General features: G+C 38.9%; 2 protein-coding genes across 2 annotated transcripts; one reads left to right on the top strand and one right to left on the bottom strand.

Annotated features, from left to right (window-relative positions):
• The first annotated feature begins 1,613 nt into the window (after nucleotides 1–1,613).
• LOC121607430 (cytochrome b5) lies at nucleotides 1,614–7,116 on the top strand. Its single transcript, XM_041938217.1, has 5 exons — nucleotides 1,614–2,072; nucleotides 3,344–3,472; nucleotides 4,957–4,983; nucleotides 5,125–5,156; nucleotides 5,534–7,116. The coding sequence occupies exons 1-5, from the start codon at nucleotides 1,872–1,874 to the stop codon at nucleotides 5,622–5,624; spliced, it is 480 nt and encodes a 159-aa protein (XP_041794151.1). The 5' UTR covers nucleotides 1,614–1,871; the 3' UTR covers nucleotides 5,625–7,116.
• A 5,818-nt stretch (nucleotides 7,117–12,934) lies between these two features.
• zgc:162592 (uncharacterized protein LOC561993 homolog) lies at nucleotides 12,935–15,511 on the bottom strand. Its single transcript, XM_041943486.1, has 2 exons — nucleotides 14,710–15,511; nucleotides 12,935–13,230 (listed from the first exon to the last, which is right to left on the bottom strand). Exons 1-2 carry the CDS (start codon nucleotides 15,509–15,511, stop codon nucleotides 12,935–12,937), a joined length of 1,098 nt encoding a protein of 365 aa, XP_041799420.1.
• Nucleotides 15,512–17,340: the final 1,829 nt, after the last annotated feature.

Genomic DNA, 17,340 nt, shown 5'->3' with positions numbered 1-17,340 from the left:
AAGAAAAATATGATGGAAAGAAAACTTTCCTCTCCACAGATGACACTCAAAAAACATGCCAAGTATCAAACCATAATGGTGTCTGCGATGATTGCTGCTGTATTGCATTATGTGTAAAAATCTCTAAATCAGCAAATGTGTCCTTTAAAAGTCTTGCAAATCAGGAATCAACTTATTGGTATGTATGTGGCAGGAGATATTGAGTGCACCTTCTATTGAACTCAAAACGAATCACAAAAAATATCATGTCAGCTGCCTCAGAGAACTGAAGAATGTGGGGCATCGCTGCCTTATGTTCAGGCAAAGCACTGTGAGTTGTAAGCTGATTTACAAAACATAAAAAGCTTGGGGTTCACACTAGTTGACTTTAGTAAAATCTATTGACCACAAAATACAATGGATAAAGTTACATTTCATAAATTAGAAACACACATCACACAGTACTCCATTTGTTGCTTTATTATGAGAAGCCAGAGCATTAAAGTGAGTTAATCCTCTTAAAATGCATTTAGCTTGTTTGGTTTTGACAAAAGAATTGGCATGAACATCACAAGCAGTAATGTATCAGTTTATGGTTCGTTTGGATCTTTATCCCCAAATGTTGCAGTGAGTTATCAAGCTCTCTTTGACTTAGCAACTGAGGTATACAGTCACATGGGAAGCTGTATTTTCTTTGAATGTGTCTCCTGATACAGGTCTCGTAAAAGGTTTTACCAAATATATACCTGAATGTGGCTGCAGAGACGGAAGCCATGACTTTTACATGTGAAGCATATAGTGAACCATGGGCAGACTACATATGTCCCACTATCATCTTGTGGTTGGTACTCTGATCTATCAGCAGCATACATATGCTTCACAGGGCCCCTATCAGCACAGAAAGAGGCTTGTTGCTACAAGTTATTCCCATATGTAAAAAAGTAAAATCACTTAAGTAGACTACAGTATTTTTGATTTTACTTTTGATTAAAATTTTATGTAATGCATCAATCTGATTAGAATCCCAAGATACAACACATCCAGAGCAGTACGGTTACAACAGTTCTCTGTTTTACTGGTTACAGTTCTCAAGTTTCACGAACTTCTATGAATCATTAAGCACTGAAAGAACAAAAGATATTTTTGTATATAACATTAATGGATTTCTACTATATATATATTAGGTAATTGCAACATATGGTGTCTTTGTCTGTTTGTCTTTCAGAGTTGAATGTGTTCTCAAATTATTCCACATAATATAGTAGAAAAATTACATAGTGTTTTGCAAGGCAGCATTTACAAGCTCATTTTCAAATTAGACAATTAACTTGTTCGTATCATTTGATTCTGCATAACCGCACGTGGAATAAGAAAATTCAACTACTACTTCAACAACTAGTAAATGTTACACAGACCCACATAGAAGTCACTTTATGTCATTGGAAACGCAAAATCTCGTATGCGTAATGTCAACGCACAGCTGACAACCTTTGCAAATGTCTAAGTCTCGTGATCATGAACTGGTCCATTTTGATTGGTCATCACTCCGAAAGTCGCAGCATTATTGGTCAGTTGGTGTGTTTGCGATAGATGGTAAAATAAGACGCACGTCATTGGTTTGTTGCATACATCTGCTGATGTGCCGGATTAGGGTGCTTTTAGATTTCGTAACCCAACATTGTGCAGCATTTGTGTGTTAAAACTGTTGTTTATGTTAGCTCGTCTCAGCGGTGACATTAAGAGCCTTTTGGAGCACCGCTAATCGCGTTCAAACAGGCTGAAGACTGATCCAAGTTAGACGTAGCTAGTTTGCGTTACATACATAACTGGCTAACAGAAGCTAACGTTAGCTAACCGTTCAGTCGATATAGGTTATTTGCATTAACGTTAGAATGGGTGAGGAAATTAACGAGAAGCTCATTAACACAGACAATGGAGCTGCCAGTACGACCAATGTGGAGGAAAACGGCGAAACTGTAGAATGTGGTGTAAAATATTACACATTAGAAGAAATAAGAGTACATAATATGAGTCATGACACATGGCTCATCATCCACGACAAAGTATACGACATCACAAGTTTTCTTGAAGAGGTAAGAAATACTTTCTGTCATCAGATAGCAACTACTTAACGTTAGCATCAACGCTGTCGTAATCGAGTTTTTTTGCTTCAAGGCTTTGGTTACCCATTTTCAGACTAATGTTGCTTCCTGAAATTACAAAACAATTGGTAGCCATATGTGACGTGTAGCGTCCGCCTTCACTCAGGATGTTAACGAACAGCGATGCTGTCTAGCATTTAAAGCCTGTCAGTGTCAAATTAACTTGGGGGTCATCAAGGTTACATCAAGAGACTCCGCTGATGTTGGCTTCAGATTCTGCAGTTAAAGGGAAAGTTAAGGGGAAACTAAGTTAAGTAAAGCCATTATGCTGTCTGAAACGCCCTTTCTAATGTGCCTGACCTTTATTCTAGTTGTTCAAAGTTCAAAAAAGGGAGATTTCCCTGTTGTTGTTTTGTTTTGTTTTTTTCAATTCTAGACCACATTGGACCAGATCCAAATCAAAATCATGCAGGTCAAGGGATTCTCTGGGATAATGTATGAAAGAAAAAGAAAACTGATCCAATGTGGCCACACCTGGTCACCAGGTCTCTTTGTAAAACCACTGTAACGAGACTGGTCAAGTCAGGTCTTGATCATCCCAGAGAAGCCAGGCAAGCTTAAATACAAGTTTCAAATTTCTGTAGCCTTTATTCTATTTGTGCAAATGAAAAGGGTCGATTTCACTGCTTTTTTCACATTTAGACCACACTGCACCAGGTTGCATCTGGTCTTGAGATAAGCCGATGCCTGTGCTCATATGGCTGATAAACAAAACATGTCTGCAGACACATCTGCAGGCAGCCTCTTCAGTATGTCTGCTGTGGAACTATATTTGGGCTGCTCCTTGTTTTAGTTTTGACTTTTCATGAGCAGATGTTCGAGGAAGGCATGCCAACGCTGAATGTAACATAACCTGAGAGAAACCATTTTAATTCCAGGCTTTCAAAGCTCAGTGCAGTGTTTATTTTCTGCACAGTTCGATTGATTCCAGGCTTTTAGTGAGAAAATGCTAATAAAGTTAGTTGGGGATTGTTATGATTCCTTCCCTCAACTTAACTATCTTACAGGCCTTAAAAATTTTGTACAGTTGTTTTTGTTTTCATATTATATTTTTGTATTTGACTAATTTGCTTCAAGAGCTGTCATTGCTTTGGGCTAAACTTAGGCAAGCATTGTAATTAACTGTATGATATTCTAAGTTTGGGACAAATAAAGAAGTTAACTAGCTCAGCACTCTGTTTTAACCCACTCTATGCTTTCAGCATCCAGGAGGTGAGGAGGTTTTGCTGGAGCAGGCCGGTGCGGATGCCACAGAGAGCTTTGAGGATGTCGGTCATTCCACAGATGCCAGGGAGATGCTCCAGCAGTACCTTGTTGGGGAGCTTCACATGGTAAGATCAGGCTGCTGTTGGCTCTGAAAGACCTGATTTCCTCCCTGTAATATCTTTACATGATGACCATATCCCTCTGTCACATACTGAAGTGAAACTTCTAACAAATCATCAGCATTGCTTAAATTTATCCCAATCAAAGAGAGTAATTATGTATGTCACCAGATCACTTTGAGAAAAAAAGCTGCCATTTGTGCCATAAAACATTGCTTGGAATCACAAGAAGTTGCCATCCAATCATTTGGTTTTTACATGCTTATTAGCAAATTGAGGGCAATGACATCAAGTCAAGTGGGAATGCTTTTGCTCTGTATCCAACAAGAAAGCAGCAAGTAGTACCCATAGATGTGTATTATTTTTTTTTAACTGCTATGTAGCCTAGATATAGTTGTTTTAAATTGACAAAAAGCTTGACTGTTTGCCAGAAGACTCAAAACAATGTGGAAAAAAATAAGAGCATGAGGCAACCGATTCTGTTATGTGAAGAAACAATAACTGAACTTTTCCACCCAAAATCAAAATGTTATACCTATTGAAAACTGGGTATAGCTCATGACATTGAGAATGAAGTTTTGCTCACTATAATCATTCCTCCAGTTCATACTGGACATTGGAAAAAAAAAAAAAAAAAGCTTTTCAAAGATGAAACCTTGCGCTAAAAACACGCAAGTTTTGAAGATGCCGAGTTTACTTGATTGATTCAGACTGCTGAAAACTCATATTATTCCAGCTGAACTTTAAGACCTATTTATAGGCACATGACAGTTGTTTTATCCTGTCCTTTAACTGACAATAAACACAAGGGGAGCTCTTCTCACAGAAAAACAGCAAGTGAGAGAAGACAACAGAGGAAGTTGCACTTTCAAATAAAGTTTTATATTTTCCAAGTTCATACCTTACAATCCTATTCCTTTAATTATTAAGATAATATTGTACAGTGAGATGGTGATACTGGTGCAGATAATCATACTGTGGAATTATCGTAGCAGCACATGCACAATCATTGTATTTCTGTTTAGCTGATTATTGCTGTGGTTCTCCAGGGACAGATTTCTGCATTGAACGGCACCTTTCCGTCAAGTTTGTCTCATCAGCCAATGCAGTACACACAACATATACATACCATCACATTCAACCTTCCATAAAGGAATGGACGTCTCTGTCATAGCAGCCCTCTGGTGCTTGTACCAGTCCCATTTTTCTCATATCTCCAATTGTCGATTGAAACGATGGATGTCACATCTGAGGCGTGATCATAATGTGTCTATAACTGTTGTTTTGTAGGCCAATGACCTCATATTTAGATTTTATCAGTAGTTACAAATAATAATCTTGTTTTTTATATTAATTCACCTTAGTTTTGATCAGCTATGGACTACCTGATTTGCATTACAGACCTGCATTTTAATTTCTTGTTTATGTGTGTAATTTGTGTCAGCCATAGCACGAAGACTGTAACACTAATTTATCGATTTTCTTCCTAGGATGACAGAAAAAAGGTGCCCTCAAAGGTAAGCTCCATTGTCTGTTCATCCGACCATGTCTTAACAGTCAGTGGAACAGAATTTGCAGAGACGATACAAAGTTGTTGGTTTGCTGCTAAATCATACAATATCTCTTTTTAATTTGTGTCCTTTTGTTTTCTACTACAGGAGGTACATGAAACAAATTCAGGACAGTCCAGGTGAGTCATGATGAACACTGTGTGTCCGGCTCATTGTTTACTGTTTTGTGCTGCAAGTCAACATTGATTGCTGTAGTTTGTAGCAAATAAAGTCCTCTTTCAGTATTGACTGGTCAGAAAATGCTTCAGGAAATAGAAAGTGAGAAAAAAAGTGGGGAGAAAGCTCAAATGATTTGCTGTATTTTTATGAGTCTCTGTAAATATGTAAAAAGGAATATTGATTTATAGTTTCCACACATTTTTCTTTTAAATTACTAATATAAACACTCAAAACTTCACAAATAGAAAAACAATGAGCCATAACATATGTCATTCATATCTTTATGTTATTGCTGCCTTTATCATTTGTATGTTTGATATTTATGTTTTCCCTGCAGCTCCTGGACCATGTGGTTGATACCTGCTGTTGTAGCAGCTGTTGTTGGTGTCATGTATCGCTACTACCTGTTTGAACACAAGTCCTCTTGAGTGCTGGCATCCTGTTTTCATCTCATTCTTTTCATCTGGAGGCCTTGAAATGTTTGACCAAAACCTCCTCACAGTGAACGCACACAGTTAGGAGTGTGTGCATCCTCTGCAACAAGAAAAGGAGGGGAACAGTTTGATAAAGTACTTTTGTCCTTGTTCGTCTACATAGAGTGCACCAAATAGACAGGCGGGCAGAGACTTTATTAAATTGTCTGCCTTCAGTTTCTTCGTATTTCATTGTCGCTATGCCTGTTGTCATTCATGTTAAACGTTGTCTTTAACTTAAACTCTCATATGCATTTGACCCAGTTTGTATGCTCATTAACCATTTGCCTGCTCAGACAAAGGTTTTGTTAACAGCCTGGTTTTCATACACCATCATGACCCAGATAGACTAAATGAAAACACTGAAGGAGATGTCAGTATGCAAAGTGGTGATGAAATCAGGGTAGTGGTTAACAGCGACCAGTACACAGTCTACACTGAATTATAACATCAAATGCATTTCCGTAGTTTTGATAGAGTGAGAAATGTTACTGCTGTCTAACTCTCGATAAGAATCATGAGTTAATTCCTGTCACTGCTTACTGGTTGAAAATGCATAATCTTTCCAGTTATGTAATTGCGGTGTCAAATCTTTGTGTCTGTTCCTTTCTGAAAATGGTGGTGAATTATATTGTATCAGTGATTTTTTTAAGGTTGGATGTGTTCTGACTCCTTTTTATACAGTTCTGTTATCAGGAATTTGTGTAAATGTTCAAAATACCTGATCCATATATTGATATAAATTAATGTAGTATGTAATGATACAATAATATTTTATTACCCAGATATAATAACTGACAGTGAATGACTGAGTGAATACCCTTGAAAGAAGAGAAGGATTTGTTATTTGATTGTTGTTTTTCAAATTTCACTGTTCCCCACTATGCCATTTGTTATTTAACTTTAACTTTATTTCATTGTAACACATCTTAATTCTATGTTTTGGGTGAATGGTGCTGGCAGTTGAAAAGTGTCCAATCAAGTCAGCAAGTTGTTATTTGAGCCGTAGATGAGTGTCTTTCAAGCTGCAGTCAGTCATAATAATCTATTTTAGTTTTTTTTTTTTTTTTTTAATTCTGTAGGTTGCTCTACAGATTTTGGCACTGTTAAATATGTTTTGGTTCAGGTAAGCGCTGCATAGCATTTCTAAAATCACTCCTTGTATCGACTATTCTGAAATAGCTGCTCATATTACTATCGCAAACGCATCCTCCAACTACAAAGACCATAACAATTTGAAGTCCATTTACCACGTTTCAATACACAAAAGTTTCAAATATCTGAAAAAAAAACGTGCTGCTATTTTCACCTGGCTACAATATTTACTTGCAGATGTCAGAATGTAGTTGGTTGTCTGTGAAGATGAATATTTGCCATCTCTGTGCATCTCAACTGCCATTTCCTGTCATTAAAAGTCTCTTTGAATAAAATTAATCTTTCAAAAGTGGCTAGTCATTGATGTACTGTGTGAATAACTTTACATAAATATATGTAAATATGGTATACTATTTATATGTTACAATAGATAATAAATATTAACATATTTAGTTGGAAATTCACTCTGCAATAAAACAAACAGTTTAATAAGATGGATGGTTGTAACATGAAGTTATTGTGATGACAGAGGGAGGACAAAATGAGTGCAATCTAACCTAGAAAACAGTGATGGGAATGTTCACCAGAGAGGACAGACATGATGTTACTTCAGCCGTTGCCCTGTAATTGCTGGAAATGAGCTTCTGAACTGTGCAGCAAAAGTCTGATTCCGTTGTAGTTGAGGCCGGTCACAAGTTTGAAAATGACAGGGTGACGCCGGGAACAAGGAATAAGCCCAAACACGAGTGTGGGGTAGTTGGAGCAACAACTGCAGGTGCTGAGCAGTTTGAAGCTTTAATTCAACGAACACCTGTAATGGAAGCAGCCCTGAAAACAGCTCCGCTCACACACTCATTACTTTGTCATTAGAGGAGGCGGCTTTAGTGAATGGAGCTGCCTGTCATGGTGTCACAGCCTTGTGTCCTGTGTGGTCATCACTGCTGCATTCATTCTTTACACTCATTATCATTCTTTACACATTATGTAGCTCTGCTTTCCCTTTGAATATTTATAAACTCTATAATGGATAGTATATCATGACAGTACTGGGCTAATCCGTAAGGAATACAGATATGAAAAATTTAACAGCTGGGTTTTATTTCACCCTCTGCTCAGATGGATGTTAATTCATACTCTGATAACCAAAGGCAATGAGTTCCTTAAAAAACAACATTTAAATCCTAACTGGCAAACACTTTGGTGATAGCCAGCACATTTATAACAGAGAGACGAGACAGAGATGATAGTTAGCTCACTTTCCATGCAGGGAGGTGAGTGGCATGGAGCAAAATGAGTGAATGGCCCTCATCCTTTTGTTCAAAATATTATCATTGTGCCATTATGATTGAATGTAAAAAATGGCATTATGGTAGGTAGTGCTAATGTGGTCATGCACTTATACTCTGATTTGTTTTCTTTAGGCAACCATTTCATACTGCGACACCAGCACAAAGTGAATAATACTTGAGTCCTCCGTATGTCTGTTCCCCTCAGCTGCTTCTCCTGTGGAGAGGAGCAGGAAGCAGCGATTAGAATTAAAGCCCTTCCATCTGCAACCTCCACAAGAGCCCTCACAGTGCAGAGTGCTCATGAGCAGCACACCACGGAAAGCACAAATCAACACCCATTGAATCATCCTTTTTAATCAATTGGGACAAATCAAGAACTGGATGCCCTCTTGTTACATACATTGATGAATTGTTTACACAACCTTTACTACTTGTGTTGGGTTTATTAAATGTGCATCAATACCACAATTTTAGCAACCAATAAACAACATGGAGCCCTTAATAAAAACTCATCCTCAGTAATATAAAATCACAGCAATTCATTCTATTCAGCATCACAACCAGTCAGAAATTATTATTTTAAATCTGTTGATATTTAAAAGGTCTCATGTCCTTTTCACCCTGCCATATATAGAATAAACACAAGGTGGCACTATAACCTCAGAATGTTTATACGTCAGTCCTTTTATTCAGCCTTTGCTGGAAACAGAGGAAATATATATCAAAATGGTTAATACTTGTGCATCCGCTCCAATTTCATCAAAGAAATCAGCAGTGAACACAATGCTGACACACATGTGTTTTTGCAGACCAGTCTTTGTTGGAAACAGCTTAGCACTTGTTGAGAAGAACTACACATGAACAACAGATTTACATTATTTTACATTATCAGCTTTTTGACTGTAGCATCTCCTATAGAGTAAGCGATGTTTTAAATATTAGTTTGATCTCAGTTTTAGATATTTTCTCATTTTTTGCACCGTTTTGCATCCATGTCAGCATCGTGACAGCAATTACTGCCAGACAGAATGATGAGCTCTTATGAGACAGCATATTGTATCTGTGGGAGTACATGAAGCCCTCAGATGGACTTCATTCCCCATGACTGAATCGCTTGTCATCCTTGAGGAGAGCAGAGGCTGCTAATGCACACACTCCAGTGTCCTGGGAGATATGCTGAGAAACACTTGCGGGCGCTGCAGGAAAAAGCGTTATTACTGACAGGTGGTTTGAGTTAGTTCGGAGAGGTCACCTATTCACAAATCAGGCCTGCTTATTCAGCATGATTTGTGTTACATGGGACAACTTTTAAAATCTAATTCTTTGCTTGTTTTGTAGGGAGGAGGAGATACCGTGGTAGCAGAGACACATACAGAGTGTCAGTTTTTTTGTCTGCAGAGGGAATCCCAAGAGGGTTTTTGCAGCTTTGACAACTGCCTAAAAGGTTCACTGAAAACGCTCACCTCTCAAAGAACGTTGTCTTTTTTTTTCTGAAGGACTGAGGCCATGAAAGGATTAAATCCACACAAGAAACATAGTGGAAACATTTTCTTTCCTGCAGAGTCTTTAAGCCTGGGTCCTCACATCACATCAATATGAGTTAATAAAATGTCCTAAATACTGCTAGACAGTTTTGGTAATCGGAAAAATTATAATATGTTGCTTTCTGTGGTGGAAGAAGTATTCAGACCCGTAACTTAAGTAAATGTAGCAGTACCACACTCTGAAAATACTCCACGACAATCTACTGTAAATATATCAGCAACATGTACTTAAAGTAGCCTTTCAAAATAAAAGTACTACTATTATCACTACATATATTATGTTTTTCAATTAATATTTCTGTGGCCTTAATGTGCATATGGAACTTTGCTGCTGTAGGTTAGGGTTCATTTTAACTACTCTATGCACTGTTGGCTAGTTTAATCTACAGCAATGCATCATATTCTATAAAATCACATCATTTGTAGCGTGGCTGCCCTGTGAGCACCAGGTATCTAAAAACTCCAGAAAAAACAGCCAGATTTCAGCTTTGTGGTGATGCATTTTCCAGCTGATCCAAGGGGGTTCTTAAAGAGTTTAGTTTAAGAAGTAGGAAAATTTTCCCCACCCATAAAGCAACATTTAATCCTTTAGTTTGCAAAAAACATTCACATTCAGCTAATTTGGAGATGCGTGGTTTTCAATAGGTATGAAACATTATCATTTGTAAAGTATCTAGTTACTAAAGCTGTCAGATTAATGAAGTGGAGTAAAAAATACAACGTTTGCCTCTGAGATGTAGTGGAGTAGAAGTAAAAAGTTGCATTGGAATTACTAAACTCGGTCACCTTCCACCACTGCTTCCTCATATCTAAATCTACTAATTTCAAATCACTTCACATGTCTGAAGGAAGCATTTCTGCTGTTGTTCGTTTCTTTCGTGTCTTCGCTAACTGGTTTTGTGAAACAGTTGCTTCACATTGTTGGCCTCATATGTGTTGTATATACACAATATACACTGCTGTTCTGTTCTTCATCAGGAAGAAAATCAGGCACACAGTCAATCAATTTTGTACCCATACATTATTCATAGGCCAAAGCATTATATTCTCCTCTTCAGATTATTTTCAATAATGTACTCTAACGCCATACCCCTGGCTCAACCTGTTATCTAACATGCCATTGGTAGGTGGCAATTAACATAATCCAATTCAAATTATTCATTATAACACACTGTATCAGATGTAAAACTGAAGAAACTGAACACTGAGAGCAAACAGTACCAGAATCAAATATGTCAAATGCATATGCAAAGACTAACACCCTAAGGTCTCCTGTTTAATTACACATACCCGCTGACAGAGATACATTTCAATAATCACACCATATCCGGCACAGTTGGACAATGGTCCTCCGGCATATGTAATGCTAGTTAACTTTGGCAATAAATACAACTTTCAAGACTTTCATTATGTCAAAGTTATCATTTGTAGAGTTATGACCTGTTGTTCAGATGTATCACCTTAAACAGTTGGTCATCTGATCTCAGCATGCATGCTGTTTCTAATGTATTGGTTTCATTCATATCATGCCTACAGTGTTACACAATATTAGGAAATAATTTCAGTTCTTATATTTCTACCCCACAAACATAAACGTGCTGTAGCCTACTATAAAACAGCATGTCTACTGTATGCCTGTTAGTGGTAATTACAAACCCCTGCATTAAATCACTAGATATTGAGGGAAACACTGCAAGCTTGAAATGCTAGGAGTTTTGCTTTCCGGTTCAATGTCCATCATCTGACATGCAATAATTTAATAACAAGGACAAAACTGAAACACAACATACTAGTGCTGCAGAAGTGTTTGCAGTTCTGCTCCACACCTGGCCCCAAGTTTTGGAGATATATCCACAGCATACTAAAGCACTGAAGTTCACTGGAAGCAAACCATGCTGTATTTTGTTTGACAAGGCAGAGCCGCTCATGCAGTAACGTGCTGTCATAGGAGCGAACAACTTTATGAGACTCTGTGAGGAAGTTACTCTCCTCCTCACTGCTCCTTTGACAGGTCTGTACTGTTCTTTAGTAAAGAGAGAGAGAGAGCAGTGGGACTTTTTTCTTTTTTAAACTGAGGATACATTTGGAAATATGAAACGCAGACCAAGCGATGACACCATTCAACGGCATAATGCTTTATTTAACAGATCATCCGGAAACCAATACATTATTTATAAAATTAGGAATTTAGAAACATAACAAAATATATACATGCAAAATGTCATTATTAAGTCAGCCATTTTTCTCACATTATTTTAATGGCAGACCTCGTGAGGTTTTTGGGAAGGATCGCCATGTGCCAACGCACAAACTTTAAGGCTGGCGACACCAAGCAGCAACCCAAAGGCTAAAATAAGCTGCATAAAACATCTGTGAATTTCAGTTTCTTTTTGAATGAATTACCTTTACTGTAGCAGTTAACTGTATCCAGACAAAGATGACATGGGCATTGCCAAGTTGAATCCATACTGTAGTAGAAGATACTGAGAGGCAGATCGTGGGCTTAATGTCTCAAAATAAATAACCACAGCCTCAGAAGTTACCCAAGTTATCTCTTTGCCAGCACAAATGTGGTGACCTTTCTACTGTGTAGCTGCTTAATTACTTTTCTCCTTGCATACACTGAAACGCCGTGACTTAAAGGTTAACTTCTCCCAGCTGTTATATGCCAAGGTCTTCGACGCACAGTTTAAATTATAGAAGGCGTAGATGGCCTCAATCCCTCAAAGTGCTTGTAATCAGAAAGTGATCTTAGTTCACAAATGCCTCATATGAGCAGAGGCCTAAATATCACTTTATTGTGATGAAGTAATTGACTAACCTTAAATGTTTGAAGTGAAATGTGTTCACCTAAGCAGCAAGTCCAAGCATGCAACATAGCTGACACTATTAAAAGACTGATTATACAACTGTATGCACAATAAAGGTAGGCATTCCTGGGGCACAGGCAAAGGTTGATGGCTAACTATAAAACAACTAAAAGGTGGTTTAAGAGGCCGTCTCTGACAGAAAATCAAAACTTGTAAAACAAAAAACTGAAATCGGAGTAAAAAAAAAAAAAAGAATAAGAAAAATAAGAAAAATACGCAATAATCAAAAGAAGGCAGATCATAATTATTTAGACTGTGCAGTGGTTATTTCAAATACTCGCTATCATAGCCTTTCTTAGTATCAACCTTTGCATTGCAACCAACATGACCAGTTATTCTACCCATGATACCTTATGTAGGAATATGTTAATAATTTGGCTTTAGTTAACCAGCTCAGCAAGAAAATACAAGACAGCTCAGAGGTCACTGACCATGTCCTTTACCACGCCAGTGGTGCCCTTCAGGTCCTAAGCCAAGCTCAACAGAGTGCAGGTGGAGGACACGCTGGAGGAACGCTCATGGACGCTGTTGTTATTATCCAGAATTCCTGACACAAACTGTGTCTTTGAAGCGCTGCTGCACCCAAGGGTGTCGGCCAGCTCGGGGCAGAGGGTCAGAGCCAGCCTCTGGAGGACGAGGTGGAATTTCCTGCGGAAGCTTCGGTTTATCCAGAAGTAGAAGATGCAGTTGAGGAAACCGTTGGAGGTTGGCAGCCATACCACCACAAACTCAATCCACTCTGGTACTCTGAGACCTGAGACTGCTGCGGGGCAGAACACATGAGGACTGAAGGGTATCCAGAGCGTGGCAACACAAGACAGCAGCTTCTGAATGAGAAAGACCTTTTCCTTCAAAGGGGTCACAACTGAAACATAGTTTAACTATATATATATAACTGATGCATTTATTTTAAAACCATAGATGTGCATGTAGTACATCAACATGAAAAATCAACAGAGATGTGAGTTTTTCCCCTGAGAGCAATGACATGAATCTTAACGTGTGTAGTCGAGATATAAAAGTACAAAATTAACAGATTTGGTGGAGTGGAGGCAACCAATTTACAGTGAGGCTCACTAGCGTTTGGACAGCAGCGCACTTTGAAGTTGCAGTTAAGACTGCCAGCTTCATTTTGCAGGGATTTTCATCCATATCAGATGAATTACAGCCCTCTTTGGAAAAGGTCTTCACTTCTAAAAATATTCAGCTGTGACTCCACTTTCAGTCTTGATTACTCCAAGACAGCACATGGTTGGGGTAAATGAGAAAAAGTCAAAAAAGGTCTGAGTCACAAAACTGGCCTTGAGTCAGTATATTCATGCCCAGAATTGCATAAATAACTTTGACAGCTATTTCTCTCCGCACAGTTCCATCTGAAATCGATGGAGACCATCAACATACATTTATTTTAAAAAGCAGATTCATCTAAATATTCAAATACCTATACTTTTGACTTCTCTTGCTGTATTTGAACCCAGAAATTTGACTTGAGCATAAAAAAAATACCACAATAACAAAACTCTCTCTGACCTTTGATTTGCTTTGTTCATTAGATTTTTAAAAAACCATCATGTGGCCCAAAACATCTTAAAGCTAAAAATCATACACAAGGATGACATGTCATTTCCTGTATGTGCCTAAGTAGCCATTGCAAGTTAAGTTTGCACTTCTTCAGCTGGGTCCACATCATTAACTTTCATTCTATAATCCTGAACTATCCTGCATTGTTACAGAAGCCAACTATGCAAACAAAAGTGTGTTGCAAGAGCAGTTTTTGTACATTTTACAACCACTGATGCCATTTAGTGTGGCTATACATCAACAGGATGCATTAGATACAATATTCTCTCCTGGTGTGCAGCAATAACAAGACTTTCTCAGAGGACTCTGAGCTGGTTACACTCACGCAGGCGAAGCAGCACAAGTGACCAAGTTCAATTACTTGTGTCCAGAGGAGCTGAAATGCAGTTAAATGAGCAAACTGGAGCAAAACAATACTATGCAGGTACATGTTAACTGTTACCACGATGCTAGGGACATCAGTCCACTCATTATCTATATTATATTCCACCAATATCCACCTTGACGAATATTCCAATGACTGTCAGCGGTTATTTTTCCAACAGGACTGTCATGAACAGACTAAGAGCATCAAATAAAGGACTTCTCCACAATGTCAGGCCTTCTCTTTTCCCTCACAACACCCGCTTTGAAGGTTTATTCCCACTCACTCATTGCTTACCGTTGTAGATCATAGCCGCCATGCAGGGTGTCCAACAGGTGAAGTAGGCTGCCATCACAGGCACGAGCACTCTGGACGCCACGTCGTGCCTGCTGCGAGGCGCGCAGCTGTATTTGCGCAGTTTCAGCCTCTGCCTCTTCGCAGCGCACCACACTCTCAGGTTTGCGTATGTCATGATGATGGAGCAGGGGAAAAATATGAAACATGTCAGGCTGAGGGAGTATCCAACATTTGTGGAGTAAGATGGATTGCAGACCAGTGATGCAGTAGAGAAATGAACCTCAATAATGCCGTCTGGAAATGATATTGGCGACAGCAGGAAGGGTGGGAAGCACCAGGCGAAGGCAATGAGGAGCAGTGTCCTTTTTCTTGTCATCAGAGACGAGTACTGCAGCGGGTAAAACACTGCGATGTACCTCTCCAGGCTTATCGTGGCCAGAGTGTACATGCAGGTGGAGTAGACGGTGGCATTGCAAAAGGCCACGACATGACAAAGAGCATCTGGCCCTTCGGTGTAGTCCTTCAGCAGACTCACCCAGAGATTCAAGGGCATGACCAGCAGTCCGAACGCGGAGTCTGCAGCAGTGAGAGAGAGCAGAAAGTACCGAGAGTTTCTGGACCAGCCAGCCACGGAGGAAGTAATCACCAGGAGAACTGCAATATTTCCCAAAGTGATCATCACGCCCAAAACGATGATTATGCTTACTTTGACGGAGCGGTGAGCCAGCTCGTGCAGTCTCTGCGGGTCAACACCTGACAGGTTTGAGCCGTCAGGAGTTGAGAAGTTAAGCGTTGAGTGCATTTTTCCTCACAGTGGCATGAGTGCAACCAAAACATGAGGCACACACACAAAAAAAGGTCAATAAAAGGAAGCAGAAGTATGCGCAGAGATGTGGGGTCGTGTTTGGAAAGCAGCTGCTTGTAGGCTTTTTACCTCAACGATCAGCCGCACAGGTGGTGCAATTAGTGCTGGGAGGTAACAGTCGAACTCTCCAAAAAAGCTCCGCAGCTGTATCACAGTTTCTTTTCCTGCTATCAAAATCTTTTATTATTCCCACAAATTTGATCGCTTGTGAATTGTATAATTTATTTATTTAATAGATCTTTCAGTGGTAGGTATGATTTCATGTTGTGAAACCTAAACATCCTCCCAAATACCTGCATAAGTTCTATTTTTTTTACTTCTTTTTGGACAATTGATGTGCCTAATGTTTCATACAAAGGGAAGACTTATATGAAAAAGAGAAGAACATGAATTAGAAGTGACAGATGCAATCAGTCCAAAAAAAAAAAAGGGTGAAAAACATGCTTTAACTTTATCCTCACTTTCAGATACTTATGCACTGTATTTGCAAATGAAGGCATGTGTGTGCATATGTTTGTGCACATAGTGGCTCTAATATGCAACCAATATGAGTTATTTCTGTGGGAACTTTAGGGCAAAGTACCAAAAATACCTTAGGTATCAAACAAGACAGGCTCAGGCTATCTCTAAGGAGAGGGGCAGGAAGGATCAGTGTCATGGTTTAGTATACAGAGTAGGGTTTTTTCAGGTATAATTGGATATAATATTCACATGCCATAAGTATGTAAAGCAAGGTGTTGGTCGATGTAATCTCTCTAAGATTATAGTTCACAGCTATGGTTCTGTGCAAAAACCCATTTGAAGTTAATCAAAGCTAATATGACTTACTCCAAATAAATCAGCCAATAACTCCTTCGATTTACTTTTGTCATGTGAGTTATGTATTAAGACAGGACAAATAGATATGAGCCTCTTCTTTAAGCTAGTATTAAGGCACACAATCACCCTGTTGGATTTGGTTTCTTTGACATGCTACTGATGCCGTCTGCTGTGGATATCAGGATATTTAGATACAAAAGGAATACTCCAAATCTACACAGTGAGGTTTTATGCATTAGCGCATTATAGGTGCAGTGCTAAACCACTCTTTAGTAATAATAATATGTAGAGGCTGACCTGTATGCTCTCTCTCTCTCGCTTTATTAATTACAGATAGGACAGTTTCAGCCCTGCAGGGCTTTCATCACATCCAGTAGGCTTGTCTCACTAATTGGAATTAATAAAGGTGCGATGTGAGTGTAAAGTGTGGCCTCTACAGTATGAATCCTAAATGTATCCTGTTCTCCAGTGAATAATTAATTAAACATGTTTTACTATTAGCTTTGCTTTTTCTAATAGTTCTGCTTGTTGAATCAGTGGAAACAAATAAAAATGTCACTAGTGATTCACAACCACCTGTCCCATTCACGTTTGCAGGACAGCCTATTGTCACAGCTTTCATTACCAGCAATAACAATAAGTCAGTCAACAATTCGTCAGTATTAAAGGTCCCACAGAAGATGTACGCTCAGTCACAGCCAAGGAGGCCTGACATCTCACCTGGTCTGGTCCAATTTCCCAGATCACACACCATCAGTATCAGGCTTTCCTCCACCTCCTGTTCCAGTGACAAGCTTAAGTGTTTTTGTCTGCACCGCTGATTGGTAGCTGCCAACTTCCCTCCTTCAGAAAAAAAACCTACACGACACAAGGGCAAAGAAAAGGGCAGGAAAGATTGTCACTGACCGTACCCACTCAGGTAACCATCTGTTTCAGAGGTATTCTTC

This window comes from Chelmon rostratus, chromosome 1, assembly GCF_017976325.1.
Source record: "Chelmon rostratus isolate fCheRos1 chromosome 1, fCheRos1.pri, whole genome shotgun sequence".
In the NCBI taxonomy this organism is placed as follows: Eukaryota; Metazoa; Chordata; class Actinopteri; order Chaetodontiformes; family Chaetodontidae; genus Chelmon; species Chelmon rostratus.
This window is presented reverse-complemented; position numbering and strand designations above follow the sequence as displayed.

Coding starts and splice junctions, on each gene's coding strand:
- LOC121607430 (XM_041938217.1), top strand. CDS start 1,872: ATGGGTGAGGAAATTAACGAGAAGCTCATTAACACAGACAATGGAGCT. Junction 3,473..4,956: donor TTGTTGGGGAGCTTCACATG/GTAAGATCAGGC, acceptor TTTTCTTCCTAG/GATGACAGAAAAAAGGTGCC. Junction 4,984..5,124: donor GAAAAAAGGTGCCCTCAAAG/GTAAGCTCCATT, acceptor TTTCTACTACAG/GAGGTACATGAAACAAATTC.
- zgc:162592 (XM_041943486.1), bottom strand. CDS start 15,511: ATGCACTCAACGCTTAACTTCTCAACTCCTGACGGCTCAAACCTGTCA. Junction 13,231..14,709: donor GGCGGCTATGATCTACAACG/GTAAGCAATGAG, acceptor TCTGCCCCGCAG/CAGTCTCAGGTCTCAGAGTA.